The sequence below is a fragment of the Schistocerca gregaria genome, chromosome 4 (genome assembly GCF_023897955.1).
Source record: "Schistocerca gregaria isolate iqSchGreg1 chromosome 4, iqSchGreg1.2, whole genome shotgun sequence".
In the NCBI taxonomy this organism is placed as follows: domain Eukaryota; kingdom Metazoa; phylum Arthropoda; class Insecta; order Orthoptera; family Acrididae; genus Schistocerca; species Schistocerca gregaria.
This window is the reverse complement of record NC_064923.1, coordinates 663,424,555-663,447,272: the sequence shown is the minus strand read 5'-3', so window position 1 is coordinate 663,447,272 and position 22,718 is coordinate 663,424,555. Positions and strand designations below refer to the sequence as shown.

The window sequence follows — 22,718 nt, the reverse complement described above, 5'->3', positions numbered from 1 at the left end:
TGAAATAAGATTATGCTCCACGCAACTGTTGACAGCACATTACATTATAGTTGATTAGTTGGTTTTATGTTCCATGGATCATATGTATGATTAATCATAATAATGTGGTACAAGTCATTTTACATTCACATTATACATTCATATGTAAACATGACTACATGCTGACAATTTACAAGTGGTTCTTTTTATATAATAATATTCAAATACATTAATATAAAGGTTCCTCAGAAGTCACACGATACAACTGGCTTAACTTTAGTAACATGTAAGAAGGAAAAGTAATATGTAAGTCACTAAGTTAAGAGAAAAGTTGGTTGTACTCCAAAGGACATAATGGATATAAAGTTACACTAGAAAAAGTAATGGTTTAACATTAAAAAAACAGAAAGGTAACAAAGCAGAACATATGTAAATATGCCAGAACAAGTCACATGTGTGCAATGAAAGACAAGGTATATGTCTATTCTGTATCTCATTCAATATTAAGGATGTATCTCAAAAATCTTGATAGTAAAACACAGGTGAAAGGTTTTATTACTTTTAATTCATAGGTACTGATTGTACACAAAGTAGACTTTCATGTTTTGCTGTTACTTCCTATGTTAAAAATTAGTTAAGTCTACCAGTCTTCAATTCAAATCATCACCTTCAGTTTGTGGTTCGTAGTGGCATTAGTTCATGCAAATAGTCTAACTTCTCACCCCACAGGTTGGACTTCATTTGCAACATCTCTCCAATCTCCAGATAATTACGATTAGACCCATAAATATCCCATAATGTCCCATTCACAGGCTCTGGGGTTGGATTGCTAAAAGTATTAAAAGTGATTAATTTCTTGATGAACATATTTGCAAATACATAACAATAAATTCATATGAATGTCTTCACTATGTCATAACAATGCATCACAGTTGATAGTCATCACATATTATTATTATTATTATTATTATTATCCAGTTGATAGTCATCACATATTATTATTATTATTATTATTATTATTATTATTATTATTATTATTTCTCATTCCTGTCACAGACGTTATGTCTGGTTAAAAATGGAAAGTGACGCGGACCTTGATCAAGTGTGACTTCCTTTTAACTGTACAGTATATGTTACATTGCATTTAGGAAATTTTGGGTAATTGAACATGTATCAATAATTACAGATTTCTGTAGTTGTATGTATACTTTTGGATGTAGCTGTATTGCATTGATGTACTGGTGTATATTGTCTGGTATGACTCCTGTAGTTGATAGTATAATTGGTATGATGTCAACTTTATCCTGATGCCACATGTCTTTGACTTCCTCAGCCAGTTGGATATATTTTTCAATTTTTTCTCCTGTTTTCTTCTGTATATTTGTTGTATTGGGTATGGGTATTTTGATTAGTTGTGTTAATTTCTTCTTTTTATTGGTGAGTATGATGTCAGGTTTGTTATGTAGTGTTGTTTTATCTCTTATAATGGTTCTGTTCCAGTATAATTTGTATTCATCATTCTCCAGTACATTTTGTGGTGCATACTTGTATGTGAGAATGTGTTGTTTTATTAGTTTATGTTGTATGGCAAGTTGTTGATGTATTATTTTTGCTACATTGTCATGTCTTCTGGGTATTCTGTATTTGCTAGTATTGTAAATCTGCTTGTGATGTGATGTACTGTTTCTATTATTATTATTATTATTATTATTATACATAAAACAATAAATACAATCTGAGGAATAATAAAATTTTGGAACACCACACAGACCATTCTTTTGAATACTTGAGGCTTAGAATTTATAAACTACAGTTCTGAGCTTAACAATACATTTGAATAAATTTTACACCTTTTAATGTATAAGAAGAGTTATATAATTTGTTTTGTGATTTATTTATTTTTTATTTATTTATTTATTTATTTCTTGTTCCATAGATCCATATGGGAACATATCCCTGGATATAGAACGAGTCAAGGTTTTTACAGATTATTGTTTTGTGCACAGATACATTGATCTTATCATTGACAGATAGAACAGGTGATAAAAATGTCACAACAAATAGCTACTGCTAATCTTGTTAGATAGTGTCTGTGCTATCTGTTGTTATAATATCCTATATGTTGTTTTACTGGTATTGTTGATACTACCATCTGTATGCACAAATCTGCAAGTTTCACTGGCAAATTAATGATTGTTTAACACTCCAAACATAAAAGAGTTTCACAAACAGCTGATGGAGCTTCAAATGCATTGCTAACACACTGGTAACTACCTTCTCTGAACTGTCTACTGTTGTCTGTCCTCAGAACTTCATAAACCCACACAAAATAAATCCATAGAATTATTGTATAGCACATTTTTAATTATAACATTTGTCTTTCTATAGCTAAAAATAAAATGGTTGGTCCCAGGTATTCCACCACGTACCTTCTACAGGGATTCATATTAAACTCTCTACTACTTAAAGTTTAGACATGGTCATGAGAACTGAGCTACCAAAAACTATAATCTTTATGTTTCTGATATAGGTGCACTTCATCTATTCTTCTACAGAAACAAGGTGAGTAATGAATTTAGGAAAATCTCAGCTAGAAAACTGGATAGCATCTGTAGGTTTATAGGTTTCAGCCCCCTACATGACAACTGTTAAATGTGTACAAGACTCAAAAACAGTTTTTCCAGTGTAGAGTAATTACTACAATCTATATCCTTTTGTATCTGCTTATTGTATCTCTTGGCCAGTGCATATTATTATAGCTCAGTTCCAAACTCTCAGTGTGATACACTTGATTACAAGAACATTGTTGAGAGCATATCATAGCTTTCTGATGTATAATAAAAGCTAGAGTGCACTGTGTTTGGATGATCTTCAGTAGAGGCAGCAGGAAAAGTAATTCAAAATTAGAAAAAAACCAGTTCAGTTGTGTCACAACTTGTCTACAAGTTACACTTCCAACATTTGTATAGGCAACTGGAGCTGCAGAAATGCTCAAAACCATCCAGTGGAAATTAATAATATATCATCAGAAAAAAGATAGACTGCTGTTCACTGTGCAGATGACTCCTTTAGTTGCAGACAGGTGCCAATGAAAAGATTGTTACACACGAAAGCTTTCTGCCAAAGCCTTCTTCAGTAAAGAAAACAGACACACATACACATTCACACAAGCAAAGCACACCTTGTTCACACATGACCACTACCACTAGGAGCCCCAACTGGAATGCTACACTCATATGAATAGGAATCTGGAGTGGGACAGGGAAGGGGGAAGTATAGCAATGTGAAAAGGGGAGTAGGTGATAGGACGAGAGGGCATTAATTGTTGAGGGGAGGGTGTGAGGACAGTAGGTTACTACAGACTGAGGCCAGGATAATTTCAGGAGTGGAGAATGTGTTGTAAGGATAACTCCCATCTGTCCAGTTCAGAAAAGCTGATGGTGGAGTGGAGGATCCAGATGTCCCAGTGATATATAATATCAGCTTTTCTGAACTACACAGAAGGGTTTTAGCCTTAAAACATGGGTAGCTATCTATCCTTTTCTCAGTATTGTTGATATTACAACCTAGAGTTTCCAACAGAAATTAGTGACAGATGTATTCCTCCTAAAAAGACATTCAACAACAGAATACCCAAAAATTCAGAAATTAACACATTACATAATGAGTAAATGAATGCACACAGAAATACACTAACTATAATTATGTACAAGCTTCATTAAAATAAGTCATACCTATTCTGTGAAGAATACAAAACACTTTCAACACTCCTGGAAATTGAAATAAGAACACCGTGAATTCATTGTCCCAGGAAGGGGAAACTTTATTGACACATTCCTGGTGTCAGATACATCACATGGTCACACTGACAGAACCACAGGCACATAGACACAGGCAACAGAGAATGCACAATGTCGGCACTAGTACAGTGTATATCCACCTTTCGCAGCAATTCAGGCTGCTATTCTCCCATGGAGACGATCGTAGAGATGCTGGATGTAGTCCTGTGGAACGGCTTGCCATGCCATTTCCACCTGGCGCCTCAGTTGACCAGCGTTCGTGCTGGACGTGCAGACCGCGTGAGACGACGCTTCATCCAGTCCCAAACATGCTCAATGGGGGACAGATCTGGAGATCTTGCTGGCCAGGGTAGTTGACTTACACCTTCTAGAGCACGTTGGGTAGCACGGGATACATGCGGACGTGCATTGTCCTGTTGGAACAGCAAGTTCCCTTTCCGGTCTAGGAATGGTAGAACGATGGGTTCGATGACGGTTTGGATGTACCGTGCACTATACAGTGTCCCCTCGACGATCACCAGAGGTGTACGGCCAGTGTAGGAGATCGCTCCCCACACCATGATGCCGGGTGTTGGCCCTGTGTGCCTTGGTCGTATGCAGTCCTGATTGTGGCGCTCACCTGCACGGCGCCAAACACGCATATGACCATCATTGCCACCAAGGCAGAAGCGACTCTCATCGCTGAAGACGACACGTCTCCATTCGTCCCTCCATTCACGCCTGTCGCGACACCACTGGAGGCGGGCTGCACGATGTTGGAGCATGAGCGGAAAACGGCCTAACGGTGTGCGGGACCGTAGCCCAGCTTCATGGAGACGGTTGCGAATGGTCCTCACCGATACCCCAGGAGCAACAGTGTCCCTAATCTGCTGGGAAGTGGCGGTGCGGTCCCCTACGGCACTGCGTAGGATCCTACGGTCTTGGTGTGCATCCGTGCGTTGCTGCGGTCTGGTCCCAGGTCAACGGGCACGTGCACCTTCTGCTGACCACTGGCGACAACATCGATGTACTGTGGAGACCTCACGCCCCACGTGTTGAGCAATTCGGCGGTACGTCCACCCGGTCTCCCGCATGCCCACTATACACCCTCACTCAAAGTCCGTCAACTGCACATACGGTTCAAGTCCACGCTGTCGCGGCACGCTACCAGTGTTAAAGACTGCGATGGAGCTCCGTATGCCACGGCAAACTGGCTGACACTGACGGCGGCGGTGCAGAAATGCTGCGCAGCTAGCGCCATTCGACGGCCAACACCGCGGTTCCTGGTGTGTCCGCTGTGCCGTGCGTGTGATCATTGCTTGTACAGCCCTCTCGCAGTGTCTGGAGCAAGTATGGTGGGTCTGACACACCGGTGTCAATGTGTTCTTTTTTCCATTTCCGGGAGTGTAATTCGGCTTACTAATAAAAAAATATCTTCATCAATCAGTATTTTCTACTTTCCAATACAATCATTCTGCAGAGTATGGAAATTAGTTAAAGAAGTTCTACACAGAAGGTCCTAAAACAACTGGTCATCTTAGAATGGTTTGTGCATTTCTATGTCCAAGCTTCAATTACGAAGAACTCAATTCATTTCTGAGTGAGAAAAGCCACAGCTGTATTTGTAGTTTTAGAGTACAAACAGAATCATACAGATAAAAGAATTTTGATTATATAACATATTGCAGAAATTTGCTCTCAGATACTCATACTCCAACCCTTATTAAGAAATCTGATTCACTGGTTATGGACATAATAAAATAATCCCTGGAAAATTTGAGCCTCCAGAAAAAGATAACATTTCTGTGGAATATGGGACATGATAAATTCAACTACAATGAAGTACTTCATGACTTAGCAAATATGGTCACTAAAAATGGAGCCTTTAGATGCTACTGCCATTGGACCTTAAGACTACATTATATACAACAGGAAAGCAAGATACCAATCAGTGGATGAATTTCCAGGCTTAAGACATGTTGTTGTTGTGGTCTACAGTCCAAAGACTCATTTGATACAGCTCTTAATGCTTCTGTATCCTATGCAAGCCTCCTCACCTTCGAATAATTACTACAATCTATATCCTTTTGGATCTGCTTATTGTATCTCTTGGTCTCTTTCTATGATTTTCACTCCACCCACATTTCCCTGGAATACTATGTTGGCACTCCCTTGATGTCTCAGGACGTCTCCAATCAGTCAATCTCTTCTTTTAGGCAAATTATGCCACAAATTTCTTGTCTTCCCAATAATATTTAGTACCTCATCATTAATTACGTGATATACCTGACTAATCTCCAGTACTGTTCTGCAGCACCACATTTCTAAAGTTTCTATTATGTTCTTATCTAAACTGTTTATCATCCATGTTTCAATACCATAGATGGCTACACTACAGATAAATACCTTCAGAAAAGACTTCCTAGCACTTTAGTGTGTATTTGGTGTCAGTAAATTTCTCTTCTTCATAAACACTTTTCTTGCCATTGCCAGTCTACATTTTATATCCTCTCTACTTTGGTCATCACAAGTTATTTTTCTTCCCAAATAACAAAACCTGTATACTACTTTCAGTGTCATGTTTCCTCATCTAGTTCCCTTAGCATCACAAGATTTAATTTGACAACATTACATTATCCTTGTTTTGCTTTTGATGATGCTCATTTTACATCCTCCTTTCAAGACAGGGTCCATTCTGTTCAACTGTTCTTCTAAGTCCTTTGTTGTCTCTGACATAATTACAATGACACTGGAAAACCTCAAAGTTTTTATTTCTTCTCCCTGAACTCACCAACTGAATAGTAAAGGGAAACATTGTGAACAGATACACTTGAACATTCTCTCACACACCTAGTAATAGTTGAATAGAATGTTTAACGAAATTTTGTGCTTGCAGCTATTGTATAGTGTTCTACATGAGCATGACCACCAGCCAAGTGTCCTACATCTACGGCAACCACCGAACTGTGGACGGGGGGACAAGTTTCATCATTCAGTGGCTGACCATGCTGCTTAGCACAAAATGGTCTATTTCAGTGATTGCTTCATAGCAGTTCCACAACATCAAGTGTTTCCAACTTGTAATTGCATACAGCTCCCACTAAGAAAACAGGTACTGGGCAACACTGATATTTTGACTAAAACAGCATCAGTTTTTCATTACATTGGTGAGCACCCAAAAGGCAGCAGTATATGGAGAGGCAGCACAACCTCTTCCTGTGCCACTAGGTCAAAACAGCACATTGTATTTCAGAATACTTACATGTAAAAAATTATGCATCCAGTGGACCTTTATGTGCACAGTCAAACTTTAGACAGATATCTATATATCATTGTGTCCACAATGCTTTTTCTGCGGTCATTATAAGCATACTTTTTCCCAAATAAATGGTAGGGGAACCACCTATATTGACTGCTCTGCAGTAAAATGTTGCTTGGTGATAGTCTATCAGTTTGAAATAATGAATGTTATCAACAGACTTCTGATGTTCTGTAATTACTGTTACATGGGGAGGCAATACTGTAATAAATTATTCAAAAGCATCCATTTTGTTACATAAGCTTTCTACATTATAAAGTGTAAAGGAATAAAACTCCATCACAATCCAGAGGCATGACAAGGCCATAGTCACTCCAGTAGCTGTAGGTGATGAACTATTGATGCACTAACCCTTCACTGTTGGGCCACGTTTGCATTGATCTCCTTCCAAGTGGTGACACCTTCACCTAATACACTGGCCCTGTTTGAGACGTTTCCACATGAGACAGAAATGTGGTTCATTCCGCACAGGTAACACTGGACAGCAGTACTTAAACAACCCAGATCAGCTTGTCATCATCAGTCAAGCTGCGTCACATAATGATGCTCAGGCTGCACAAGTTGACATTGTACTTAGGACACAGCCGCCACTGCTGTCTCTGGGATGAAAACACTGACGACTGACTGACTGCCTCAGCTCCTGGCAGCCAACCCTTCACCAACACCATATCGTCCAAGACAGACAGGGAGATCCAGCCAGCTCAGCACAGCCACCCCAGCCTGCAGGATCTGTGCTCAACACCCTGGACTGACCCACTGAGCAAGCCTGCCTAACTCTGGCCACCAGTCATCATTCTACTGCTCTACCATCCTGACTTAGCTAGTATATGTCCACTAAAATGCAGAAGTAGCAAACGCTGTACACTGCCATCCTCGAGGAACACCCACATTGTCATGACCACCCAGTGTGCTCAGTTCATTGAACACTGCCTGCTGTCTGCCTGCTGTAGATGCACTGCTCTACATTTATTATTTTTATTAAAGGGCCTTAGCAAAACTTTGACTGCCTACATTACCGGTGCTTCCACCCACTTCCTGCAAGGGGTCACTCGTCCACAGCTTCTTATCAACTCACGTTACTTTTGGTGTCAGAGAAAATGTTATTCGCTGAAATGGTGGACAAACAGAGCGCATAAATGAAAAGGATGCTGCAGAAGTGACAGTCAGTGCAAGAATACAAGTAAGGACCAACTTTCAGTTTTTGTGCCACCCTGGTTGTGTTTTTTCCTTTCCTTTCTTGCCAGTTTGGAGGTTGTACACATGGTGGTAGCAGTAAGCAAAAGGCCATTGATACAAGAGTGACAACCCAGAAGACAATTAAGCATTTGCTGGATGATGTAGATGTAGTTCAAGCAGGTAATGAACCTCTACATATGGAAATAGATCATTTAAAGGGTGAAAGAAGGGAATGATCAACTTCTGCCACATCTCCACCCATCCTTGGTGGTTGTACTGCCTCACTAGTAGCTCCATTTTCTGGTAAATTTGCAGGAGATGTTTTTATCTTTTCTGACAATTTACATACAGTTACAAAGTTTGAAAACTGGAATAGTGAGCATTTGTTAAGTGTGACTCAACTACAATTAGTAGGTAGTGCTAGAATGTGTTTAATGTGAATGAGAAATGGTAGGATGCATAGTCCTTCATGGATTTACAGGAATGGCCAGTGGTTCATGACAGAAGAAAGAATACTTCTAGGTGTTATCAGGATAAACTTAATGGTGCAGTTCAAAAACAAGGGAAATTGATAGAACATTTTGTAAGTCAGATCAGGAAAATCACGTTAATATGTATGAATCAATGATGATGATCATGCCAATAAGGCTATTTTGAAGAAAGCAGAGCAACAGGCACTTGATGTGTTTCTGCAGGGTCTATTGGCTGAAATGCCACAGAAAGTATACAAGGAATTTCCAGAAACTTTGGACAAAGCAGCAGCAATTGTGGCAGTTTTGACCAGAATTGAATTAGAGGTCAGGCTGTGAGAGAAACAAGTAGTTCTTAATTGAGATGTCATACGCTATAGATGTGACTCTCTGGAACACATTCAACAGATTTGTAGGAATCCACTGTGTCAGAGGTGCAGGTAGGTGGGACACTCCATTCAAAAATGTCTGCAAGCATATGGAAGGTGGAATCAGGGTAACACTCAGGCTCCTGTGTTACATGGGACAGTGGAAAAGGGCGAGGGAGGGGATGATCACTGTACAATGCTCCCAGTACGTGTGACCATGGCAAGTGAAATCAGTGGCAAACATTTGTCTAACCAGCTATGTAAAAGGAAGTTGGTGTAAGTTTTTGTTGGTTACAGGACCACTGGTACCCATGCCAAACCAGAGCACATTTGGTAATGTAAGTTTTAGCCAAACACTTTGTAGAGCATGTGATGTGTGTGGTAATAGTGTTCACTTGCTCAGTTTAGCATTGTTTGAGTCCATAGTAGCCAAGTTGGTACCAGTGCCTAGATCTCAGTAAATGAAGCAAAGGATCAAACAAGATAAACAGAAAGGACTTAGAAAGTGTGCAATTGAGCATGAGACAGTGTATTCTGTGTAATACAAAAAGAGAAGATAGACACTAAAAAAGGGACAGTCACGAAAGGAGTGTGTAATCTGAATTAATGCAGAAGAATCTAAAATTCAGAAGCAGTGATAAGTATACCAGTGTCTCTGTTGCAGTTAGACTCTTGGAAACAGCAATCCGGTGGGCTGGAATTATGTAAAGAGAAAGGAAATATAATGGTATAAAACTCTGCCACATTCTAGGGGCATGACTGTGGCACAGTCATGCCAGCAACCCATGACAATGATCTGTCAATGTAGCCAACCTGTTGGGCCATTTTTGTGTTGATCCCCTTCCATATGACAGCACATGCATTTAGAACACTGGTCCCATTTCAGATGTGTTGCCATTTGAGATATGTTTCCACATGACACAGAAACATGGCTTCTTCTGCACAATCAGTACCAGACAGTGGTATTTAAAACTCCCAGGACCAGTCCATCATCATTGGGACAGCTGGGTCATGTAATGACACTCAGCCTGCACCAATCAACAATGTACTGATGATGAAGCCACAACCACCGTCTTCTGGATGTGAACCCCTGAGCACTGACTGCATGCACTTCTCACAGCCAATCCTCCACCATCATCACATAGTCTGAGACATACAGTGAGGTCCTGCCAGCTCAGTGTCACCACTGCCAAACCTGCCTAGCCCTGGCCACTGATCATTGATCCACTACTCCACCATCCTGTCTTAGCCAACAGCCAATCACTGCAATACAGAGGCAGCAAAAGCTGTATGTTACCATACTCAAGGAATGACTGAATAGGCATGTCCCTGCCAGCGTGCTCAGATTCTAGAGGCCACACTCACTGCCTGCTGTCTGGCTGCTGCAGACACACTGCCCTACATTTATTTTATGATTGTTAAGAAAGGACTTTAGGAACATGTTGGCTGTCTACATTGTCTGCACTTCCATCCACATCCAGCAGGGAGCTACTAGTACATACCTTCCTATCAACACCCAATACAAATGCAAAAATAAAATGATTATTCTTGTGCAACCTTAAGTATGTGTGAGGCTTATATGAATGGCACACACTGGCATTATCTAGTGCAGATATTGCCAACATTTTAGTGCAGGATGACTGTCAGGAATATTGCAAGAAGAACTGACAGGGAGTAAGCAGTGAGCAAAATTGGATGAGGATGTGATTTTACACCTTCCATGGTCTCCAGTGAACTCACTGGACCACCAGTGAAGTAAGCCTGGTATCTGAATTCATTAATGGCTGCAAATTCAGTAGTTAGTTATACTCTCTTGACTCAACTGGAGAGACATCATTGTACCTTGTCATTGCTTTTAACCTATTTCCCATATTTGATCCTCTTATTCTGAGCCTCAACAGTTGTATCCCAGTCATATACTTTCTTACCTAAAAGTTGCAAGAGCACGATAGGGAAACCATAAATCTAAATCCCATTCTACTCAAACCAAGACGGTCCTCTACATCAAGTATGATCTCTGCGATGTGCTATACTATAGCTACACTATGTGATCAAAATAATGGTTCAAATGTCTCTGAGCACTATGGGACTTAACATCTGAGGTCATCAGTTGCCTAGACTTAGAACTACTTAAACCTAACCAACCTAAGGACATTACACACATCCAAGCCAGAGGTAGGATTCGAACCTGTGACCATAGCAGCAGTGTGGTTCCGGACTGAGGCACCTAGAACCACTCGACCACAACGGCCGGCTGATCAAAATATCCAGACACCCCCAAAAACATACTTTTTTCATATTAAGTACATTGTGCTGCCACCTACTGCCAGGTACTCCACATCAGCAACCTCAGTAGTCATTAGACATAGCGAGAGAGCAAATGGGGTGCTCCGTGGAACTCACAGACTTCAAACATGGTCAGGCAACTGGGTGTCACTTGTGTCATACATACATCTGCACGCAAGATTTCCACACTTCTAAATATCCCTAGGTCCACTGTTCCAATGTGATAGTGAAGTGGAAACATGAAGGGACATGCACAGCACAAAAGCGTACAGGCTGACCTCATCTGTTCACTGACAGAGACTGCCGACAATTGAAGAGGATTGTCATTTGTAATAGGCAGACATCTATCCAGACCATCACACAGGACTTCCAAACTGCGTCAGGATCTACTGCAAGTACTATGACAGACAGGAGGTGATAAAACTTGGATTTCATGGTCAAGTGGCTGCTCATAAGCTACACCTCATGCCAGTAATTTCCAAATGAAGCCTCACTTGGTATGAGGAGCATAAACTTTGGACGATTGAATAGTGGAAAAATGTTGTATGGAGTGATGAATCATGGTACACAATGTGGTGATCCGATGGCAGGCTGTGGGTATAGCAAATGCCCGGTGAACATCATCTGCCAGTGTGTGTGGTGCCAACACTAACATTCGAAGGAGGTGGTGCTATGGTGTGGTCATGTTTTTCATGAAGGGGGCTTGCACCCCTTGTTGTTTTGCATGGCACTATCACAACACAGGCCTACATTGATGTTTAAAGCGCCTTCTTGCTTCCCACTTTTAAAGAGCAATTTAGAGATGGTGATTGTATTTCTCAACACGATCCAGCACCTGTTCATAATGCAGAGCCTGTGGCAGAGTGGTTACATGACAATAACATAATGGACTGCCCTGCACAGAGTCCTGACCTGAATCCTACAGAACACCTTTGGGATGTTTTAGAATGCCGATTTCTTGCCAGGCCTCACCAACCAATATAGATACCTCTCCGCAGTGCAGCACTCCTTGAAGAATGGGCCGCTATTCCCCAAGAAACCATCCAGCACCTGATTAAACATATGCCTGTAAGAGTGGAAGCTGTCATCAAGACTAAGGGTGGGAAAACACCATACTGAATGCCAGCATTACCAATGGAGGACGCCATAAACTTATAAGTCATTGTCAGCCAGGTGTCTGGAAACTTTCAACCACAAGGTGTATAAATATAGCAGATTGAGCTTACCCTGTTTTTGCAAAATTTGTCCACATCTTAACCATTCTTATGCGTGTTTGATATTCGCCTGATGCTGGATCAGAGTCCACTTCACCAGCTGATGATGGGAAAAGATATTTTAATTCATCTGCATGTGCCACACCTGTAACCAGAAAAAACTGTTTCATTAAATATGAATGATTGATGTTATACCTTATCACAAAAGACCAACACATTTTACAGTCTGAAGGCCTGTGAATCATCATATCTCTCTTTCTGAAATGAAATTCTCTACTCTTAATCAAATGCACACTATAATTCACAGTACAGTATGAAACATTTCAGGCTAGGGTCTGCAGTGTTGGCAAGCAGGGTATGGGTCAGTGCTTCTGGGCATGTGTGAGTGCACCTTGCACACCATGGCTACTCTTTGGGTAACTGGAGATCTCTTGCAAGGTGGCAGAAAGAAAGGGGTCACCAGTAGGGTGCATGGCTGGGTCATGTGTTAATTTGTGAACAGTGTGATTTATTAGCGAAGCTTGCAAAGTGCTCCTTTGCTGTATTATTTTATGATATACAATACAATTATGTTAATCTTCAAAGTGGGTAGATCACTGAAACCTATCTTGTGATATATGCCTGTTTTGTGCAAGGATAGACACAGAATGCTCCGGCTAATACAAAGATCACTAATCCAAATAAGATGAGCAAAGAAAATTCAATAACAATTTATGATAATGTCATGTGATTACCAATCACCTCACAGAGCAGATGCTGAGTTGTGTGATGGGAGATTCAATCTTGGTGGTGGGGGTAAGGAGGCAGCTTGGGCAGGGAGGGAAAGGAATAGCAGGATAGGGATGGGGGATGGTAAAGTACTGCTTGTTGGAACATGCAGGGCCATGGTGAGGACAAGGTACGGGAGTCCATGACTCACCATCCCCTCTTATGGTGAGAAGAAATCTACCCTTTTCATAATATTGTCATTATTTCATCATGGACTGTTCAGTGTTAAATTTTCAAAATGAGGCCTGTCCAAAAAAATCCAGAACTTCGCCCACAATTTTTCCTATGCTTACCTTTTACTCACTGTGAATGGTTTCCTACAGAATACTCTCTTCCACAATTGATACACCACTACCAATGCCATTTCCATTTCTGGAAGCAGTCTTGGCACACCTCTTGCTGGATCATTTGCTTTTTTCTCATCTATCATAAATCTTCATCCTTTCAATGGGATTTTCAACTTTGGAAATAAAGAGGAGTCTGCAGGGGCCAGGTTTGGAGAGTGTAGAGGATGAGGCAGCACAGTGATTTCCTTTTTTTGTGCAGTTGTCACGCATCCACACTTGGCAATGCTCAATGGTTCTTGTCTGCCAGTATATAAGGTTTGCCTGGTCTCGGTTAAGGTGTGGTTGTTTCTTCACATTTCAACTTCACAATCACATCACCAACAGTCGACCTGGGCAAGCTTGTCCAGAGGTACAGCCACTGAAGTGACTACAGGAACGTGAAATACAAGAAATGTATTTGCAGTTGTGAATATGGACAACCATCAGCTGTATAATGGAATCACAACAATGAAAATTTGTGCTGGACTGAGACTCAAACCCAGATCACATGGCTGATGACATATGGAAGTTTGGATCTGGCTGTGAGGCATGCTCAGATAGCCTAATGGTAGGGTGACCACTTGTGTTAAGCATGAAATCTGGATTCAAGTCCTGGTCCAGCACAAATTTTCATTGTCATCATTCCATTATACAGCTGATAGTTATACAAATTGCAAATGTGAACAAATTTCATGTATGCTTTTGTAGTGGTGGGAGCACCTCCTGTGACTGCTAGTAATCAATCCTGCATTACATACGGGTCTTCGAATACTTTTGACGAGATTCTTCTGAGACTTGACTGTTTTTGCTGCTGTTTCTGTTGGATAGAAAATTTAGGATTTCACTCTGGGTGGACAGAATATAAAGACACCTCAATTGAGGAGTATTGTGTATTTCATTTTGGATACATTGCCAGTAAAGTACAAGCTTTGTGTTACTATATTCCTAATCACATTTTTCTTCTGCTATGATTAGACCCAGTATTTCCTGCAGTCAGAACAAAGTTACCCTTGCATATAGGTCAGCAATTTAAATTCTTCCTCAGGATCCTTCTCATTCAATTCTTTGGCAATACCCAGGCCTATAACCAACACAAAGTAATAATTTGCCACAATGTTTACCAAATGTCTGGTGCCAGTTATAACAGTAGGGAAGTAAAGGTTTTGCTGAAGTGACTTATGACACATTAATCTATTGTAACAAACAAAGTAAGGAAGATAGCCCCTCAAAGCAGAAGCAGTGGAGTAAGCAGTTGAGACACAGCAGGGCTGCTGCTGGAAAAACAGAAGGTGTCAGTGCCAGGTATCATTAACAAAGCCATTTCACAGAGCAGGTGCTCCAGTTCAGGCAGTAAATGAAGCATTGCAGCTGTAAGTCTACAAATTCAAGGCTAGAGCCTGGATGCAGTAGAAGCCAGAGTGAGCATCACGGTCAGGTGCTTTGCAGCTCACAGTTAAAGCAAGTGTCAAAATCAGTCCATTCACAATGAATAATGTGGCATAGAATGCCACATCTTCAATTGTCACAAAAGTTTGTACCTGTAGCTAACTTAGTCTTATCTACTCAACTCCTCATAGTCATCCAAATTCTGTTATTATTCAGACCTCAGATGAGACTCGCTCTACCTGAAGAGTGAATTAGCTCTATAGCTTCCCTTCAAATTCTCCATACAGGTTTCTCTACTAACTACTTCTCATAAATCCCTTTGCATTTTGTTTATTTTATTTGCCCAGGTAGCAATTACTTCCCCAAGACCATGTTTTGCCTGGAATGTTCTGCAAATGTAGCAGTTAATTGTTTCTCTTACCAGCATAATTTTTCTCAAGGAGTTGTCTTACTTCTTTCCCAACACTAGTTCTTTCAAGGACTTTCAGTCAGCATTTAAATTTACCAATGATCTAGTACATAAAAATTGAAGTGAGAAATTTTATGAAGTTAAGAATAATAGTGCATGATAACGTGAAATTTTAAAGCAGCACTGATTGTTGTTGTTGTGTTCTTCAGTCCAGAGACTGGTTTGATGCAGGTCTCCACACTACTCTACCCTGTGCAAGCCTCTTCATCTTTGAGTAACTACTGCAACCCACATCCTTCTGCATCTGTTTAGTGCATTCATCTCTTGGTTTCTGTCTACGATTTTTACCCTCCATGCTGCCCTCCAATACTAAATTGGTGATCCCTTGATGTCGCAGAACATGTCCTGCCAACTGATCCCTTTTTCTAGTCAAGTTGTGCTCTAAATTTCTCCTGTCCCCAATTCTATTCAATATCTCTTCATTAGTTATGTGATCTATCCATCTAATCTTCAGCATTCTTCTGTAGCATCACATTTCAAAAGCTTCTATTCTCTTCTTGTCCAAACTATTTATCGTCCATGTTTCACTTCCATACATGGCTACATTCCATACAAATACTTTCAGAAACGACTTCCTGACACTTAAATCTATACTCTATGTTAACAAATTTCTCTTCTTCAGAAACGCTTTCCTTGCCATTGCCAGTCTACATTTTATATCCTCCCTACTTCGAACATCATCAGTTATTTAGCTCCCCAAATAGCAAAACTCCTTTACTACTTTAAGTGTCTCATTTCCTGATCTAATTCCCTCATCATCACTTGACTTAATTCGACTACATTCCTTTAGCCTCATTTTGATTTTGTTGATGTTCATCATATATCCTCCTTTCGAGACACTGTCCATTCCATTCAACTGCTCTTCCAAGTCCTTTGTTGTCTCTGACAGAATTACAATGTCACCGGTGAACCTCAAAGTTTTTATTTCTTCTCCATGGATTTCAATTCCTACTTTGAATTTTTCTTTAGTTTCCTTCACTGCCTGTTCAATATACAGATTGAACAACATCGGAGATAGGCTACAACCCTGTCTCACTCCCTTCCCAACCACTGCTTCCCTTTCCTACCCCTCAACTCTTATAACTGCCATCTGGTTTCTGAACAAATTGTAAATAGTCTTTCACTCCCTGTATTTGACCCCTGCCACCTTCAGAATTTGAAAGAGAGTATTCCATTCAACATTGTCAAAAGCTTTCTCTAAGTCTACAAATGCTAGAAATGTAGGTTTGCCTTTCGTTAATCTATTTTCTAAGATAAGTCATAGGGTCAGTATTGTCTCATGTGTTCCAATATTTCTACGGAATCCAAACTGATATTCCCCGAGGTTGGCTTCCACCAGTTTTTCCATTCGTCTGTAAAGAATTTGCGTTTGTATTTTTCAGCCGTGACTTATTAAGCTGATAGTTTGGTAATTTTCACATCTGTCAACACCTGCTTTCTTTGAGATTGGAAATATTATATTCTTCTTGAAGTCTGAGGGTATTTCACCTCTCTCATACATCTTGCTCACTAGATGGTAGAGTTTTGTTAGGCCTGGCTCTCCCAAGGCTGTCAGTAGTTCTAATGGAATGTTGACTACTCCCGGGGCCTTGTTTCGACTCAGGTCTTTCAGTGCTCCGTCAAACTCTTCACGCAGTATCATATCTCCCTTTTCATCTTCATTCACATCCTCTTCCATTTCCTTAACATTGTCCTCAAGTACATCGTCCTTGTATAGACCCTCTATATCCTCCTTCCACTTTTCTGCTTTGCCTTCTTTGCTTAGAACTGGGTTTCCATCTGAGCTCTTGATATTCATACAACTGGTTCTCTTATCTCCAAAGGTCTCTAATTTTCCTGTAGGCAGTATCTATCTTACCCCTAATGAGATATGCCTCTATGTCCTTACATTTGTCCTCTAGCCATCCCTGCTTAGCCATTTTGCACTTCCAGTCAATTTCATATTTGAGACATTTGGATTCTTTTGTGCCTGCTTCATTTAATGCATTTTTATACTTTTTCCTTTCATCAATTAAATTCAATATATCTCCCATTACCCAAGGATTTCTACTAGCCCTAGTCTTTTTACCTACTTGATCCTCTGCTGCCTTCACTATTTCATCTCTCAAAGCTACCCATTCTTCTTCTACTGTATTTCATTCCCCCATGCCTGTCAATCATTCCCTAATTCTCTCCCTGAAACTCTCTACAACCTCTGGTTCTGTCATTTTATCCAGGTCAGATCTCTTGGAATTCTCACCTTTTTGCAGCTTCTTCGGTTTTAATCTACAGTTCATAACCAACAGATTGTGGTCAGAGTCCACATCTGCCCCTGGAAATGTCTTACAATTTAAAACCTGATTCCTAAATCTCTGACTTACCATTATATAATCTATCTGAAATTTTCCAGTATCTCTAGGCCTCTTCCATGTATACAGCCTTCTTTCATGATTCTTGAAACAAGTGTTAGCTATGATTGAGTTATGATCTGTGCAAAATCCTATCAGGCAGCTTCCTCTTTCATTTCTTACCGCCATTTCATATTCACCTACTATGTTTCCTTCTCTTCCTTTTCCTACTATCGAATTCCAGTCACCCATGACTATTAAATTTTCGTCTCCCTTTACTATGTGAATAGTTTCTTTTATCTTATCATACATTTCATCAATCTCTTCATCATCTGCAGAGCTAGTTGGCATATAAACTTGTACTACTGTGGTAGGCGTGGGCTTTGTGTCTATCTTGGCCACAATAATGCGTTCACTATGCTGTTTGTAGTAACTTACCCACACTCCTATTTTTTTATCCATTATTAAACCTACTCCTGCATTACTCCTATTTGATTTTGTATTTATAATCCTGTATTCACCTGACCAGAAGTCTTGTTTCTCCTGCCACCAAACTTCACTAATTCCCACTACATATAACTTTAACCCATCCATTTCCCTTTTTAAATTTTCTAACCTACCTGCCCAATGAAGGGATCTGACATTCCACACTGTGATCCATAGAACGCTAGTTTTCTTTCTCCTGACAATGATGTCCTCCTGAGTAGTCCCCAGCCAGAGATCCAAATGAGGGACTATTTTACCTCCGAAATATTTTACCTAACAGGACGCCATCATCATTTAACCATACAGGAAAGCTGCATGCCTTCAGGAAAAATTACGGCTGTAGTTTCCCCTTGCTTTCAGCTGTTCACAGTACCAGCACAGCAAGGACATTTTGGTTAGTTTTACAAGGCCAGATCAGTCAATCATCCAGACTGTTGCTCCTGCCACTACTGAAAAGACTGCTGCCCCTCTTCAGCACTGATTATATGGTAATGAAATCATACAACATTTTTACTATTCATATTTCTAATGCAGATATGACATACAAATATAAATAAATATCAATCAATGAATCCTTCCTAAATGCAAAACTGCACTGAGTATATGCAGACTGTATAGTAGATTTTAAAATCTTCACTCATCAAAAAAAAGTTCTGGATCATCTCGGTTCCCAGAACTCCTAAAGATGGACATTGACTGTGGATATTGTATCACAGCCACAGTCACTTTGACTGTTCAGAGATGTCACTAAACCCACCCAAAGATGTAAACAACCATGCATGAGCAACGCCTATTAGATGGAGGGTGTCCGACAGCTGATCAGTTTCAGTCATTCCACCAGGAAGGAGGTACACAGCTCGTGTTGTCTGTAGTTCAACCATGCCTAGACAATCAATACCACAGTACAATTGCATCCACATTGTTACTTTGTGCCAGAAAGGGCTCTCAACAAGGAATTGTCCAGCCATCTTGGAGTGAACCAAAGCTATGTTGTTCGGTCATGGAGGAGATACAAAGAGAAAAGAACTTTCGATAACATGCCTTGTTCAGGCCACCCAAGGGCTACTACTGCAGTGGATGATCACTACCTACAGATTATTGCTTGGAGGAACACTAACAGCAACGCCACCATCTTGAATAATGCTTTTTGTCCAGCCACAGGTCGTCGTGTTACGACTCAAACTGTGTGAAATAGGCTGTATGATGCACAACTTCACTCCTGACATCCATATTGAAGTCCATCTTTGCAACCATGACACCATGCAGGGCGGTACAGATGGGTCCAACATGCCGAATGGACCACTCAGGACTGGCATCACGTTCTCTTCATCGATGAGTGTCACGCACGCCTTCAACTATATAGTCATCGGAGACATGTTTGGAGGCAACTCAGTCAGGATGAATGCCACAGACACACTGTCCAGCGAGTGCAGCACAGTGGAGGTTCCCTAATGTTTTGGGGTGACATTATGTGGGACCAACATACGCCGCTGGTGGTCAGGGAAGGCACCGTAATGGCTGTACGATATGTGAATGCCATCATCCAACCAATAGTGCAACCATATCGGCAGTATGTTGGCGAGGTATTCGCCTTCGTGGATGGCAATTCGCTCCCCCATCAAGCACATCTTGTGAATGACTTCCTTCAGGATAATGACATCAGTCAACTAGAGTGCTCAGCATGTTCTCCAGACATGAACCCTATCGAAGATGCCTGGAATAGATTGAAAAGGGTTGTTTATGGATGATGTGACCCACCAAGCACTGTGAGGGATCTATGCCAAATCACTGTTGAGGAGTGGGACAATCTGGACCAACAGTGCCTTGATGAACTTGTAGATAGTATGCCACAACGAATACAGGCATGGATCAATGCAAGAGGACGTGCTACTGGGTATTAGAGGTACAGGTGTGTAAAGCGATCTGGACCACCACCTCTGAAGGTCTCGCTGTATGGTGGTACAACAGGCAATGTGTGGCTTTCATGAGCAGTAAAAATGGTGGAAATGATGTTTATGTTGATTTTTACTCTAATTTTCTGTAAATTCTCCGGAACTCTTGGAGCCGAGGTGATGCAAAACTTTTTTTGATGTGTGTATATCAGTGCATGGTGGCATACTGAAACTGTCTGTTTTGGAAAATCATTGTTAGAATTAAAATGTGATTATCAAAATATACTTGAAAAATTCACAAATCCAATATGTATTTGTACCAGTTTGTAGAACAAAAGCAAACTGGTGCTTTTCATTTATTATAATGTTGTTCTACCAAGAACCGATGGAAGATTCTATTAACATGATAAAATTTTCCTTACTTTAAAACAGTATCAAAAATGTAATAAATTACCTGAATATTGTGGATATGCTGCATGTGGTCCCTTGTATGAGAAATGGTAGTAATAAACAGGTACTGTCTGATTTGCCAGAATTCGTACAAGGTAGTCCACTGGCTCCACAAAATACAAGTCACTCATCATCTGGGATATAGAATATTCACAACATTACTAATAGTTAACAACATGTGTACAATTATTATATTAATAATTGCTACCAATAGTCATTGTATTACCTAGTACACAAGTAGATATAAAAGATCTCTTCATTTTCCTATACTGTGGAAGTCATTTGAATTTTCTATGCTTTTTGATAATGAGAAAATGTAAAGCTATTTTTAAATGATACTTGATTATTGTGTATTTATTACAAAGCATTATAGCCTTTAGATGATTTTGTACTTTGAACCAGGCATTCTTCACTGAAATAAAACTACTCCAAGTTCCAATAATAATAGTAACAGTACAGGGATGATAAAAATAATAGCCACTTCTGTAGCAGTTATAGCTATTATGTCTAATGTTAAACTATATGGTTATGAAATAATTAATAACTGTAATACAGTAACAATAGTTATCACAGACACAGAATAACTGAAACTGGCCGAAAAGAAATGATAAAAGAAGAGGAGTAATGGTATAAGAAAGAAGAAGAGACAAGGATTAAGAAAAGGAAAGAGGAGAGAAATATTGGAAAGTAACAGAGATTGAATTGTTTGCTGGACAAACATTATATGGAGTGACAAGTTATGCCAACAAGAACACAAAATGTTTTGGCATGATTATATATCCTTGATACAGAGATGGAGCATATTGTAAGTCATGTAGCACAAGGATGTGTGCAAGAAACACATACTTTTCACAGTCTACATTAATGACTTTCCTGTTGGTATCCAAGAGTAATATTTTAGCTATGGGAAAAAATCTGGAAGAAGCTGTTCAAAGAGTTCAAACAGTATTACTTACACAAAACAAAAACTTCAGCCCTTTAGTTACAAACCAGTACACCCCTCATTCTTGAAATAATTGAATTTCCATATATAAAACAGCTTCAAACTTCTGATTACTTCATAAATGACTTAACGTGTGAAATATTTCAAGTTAAGCATGTAAGCTAGCAAAAGTTCAGAAAATATTTGAAATTATATAGAAATTTTCTTGGAAGTCACTAAGTGCTCTCATTACAAAACATTTGATTGGCACAGTCTGGGTAATTTGTGCTCTGTTTTAAGCAAAAGATGGTTTCTCATGCATCTCAATGTTTGGACATCAGGTCTCCTGAACTATGTGCTTTGTGTCATACAACAATATAATTTTGCAGGTACATTCAGTGGTATATGTGGATACCATCTGCAATATGTGTTATGAACAGAAAAGGTGACAAATAAATAATAAAGTAAAACAACATGCCTGATGTGGCTACAAGTGTCCTTCTAGCAGCTGATAACAAAACATTTTTTACTTGTATCAGTATCTTAAGATAAAGATCACATATTACAACTTCATAACTTGCTTGTATCAGTCAACTGTTGTACCAGAAACATTATATGGGTGTGAAGCATCAATATTCAGAAAGAAAGAAGGAGAAGAAACTAATATTTGAAAATAAATAATTATAGAAAATTTTTAGACATGTAATTGATCAAATAACATGGATTGCAGGATATGAAAAAAATAAAGAAGTATTGGATCTGTATCATCATCGTCATGCTAAAGAAGAGAAGATCAAGCTAGGCTGACCACATAGCAAGAATGATGGAGAACAGACTACTTAGAACAACATTCTGCAGGACAATAGATGGAACAAGAGGAAGAGCAAGACCCAGAATTAGACGACGAGAAAACACTCTGAAGGACATAGCTGGGATGAACATCAATACCAAATGGACAAACAGTGTGCTTGACAGAAAGAAATGGTAAAGGCTCATATAGCAGGCATATGGTCAATAACACCCTTGTCACATGTAAAATAAAGTGAGTATTGTAAGGATATTATATAGCTGAAAAAACAATTACGCTGCTCTAATGTTTTT

General features: G+C 39.8%; 1 protein-coding gene across 2 annotated transcripts in view; it reads right to left on the bottom strand.

Moving 5' to 3' along the window:
- Positions 1 to 524: 524 nt before the first annotated feature.
- LOC126267180 (cholinesterase 1-like) overlaps positions 525 to 22,718 on the bottom strand; it is a 156,513-nt gene continuing 134,319 nt past the window's right edge. Inside the window, exons 9-11 of one of the 2 annotated variants that reach the window (XM_049972142.1) lie at positions 20,700 to 20,829; positions 12,604 to 12,736; positions 525 to 808 (exon numbers count right to left, since the gene is read on the bottom strand). In XM_049972142.1, coding sequence (XP_049828099.1) covers positions 649 to 808; positions 12,604 to 12,736; positions 20,700 to 20,829 — 423 coding nt within the window. In that variant the 3' untranslated portion in view covers positions 525 to 648. Of the gene's footprint in view, positions 809 to 12,289; positions 12,444 to 12,603; positions 12,737 to 20,699; positions 20,830 to 22,718 lie in introns of those variants that run through there. The other variant, XM_049972143.1, reaches the window with a different exon arrangement.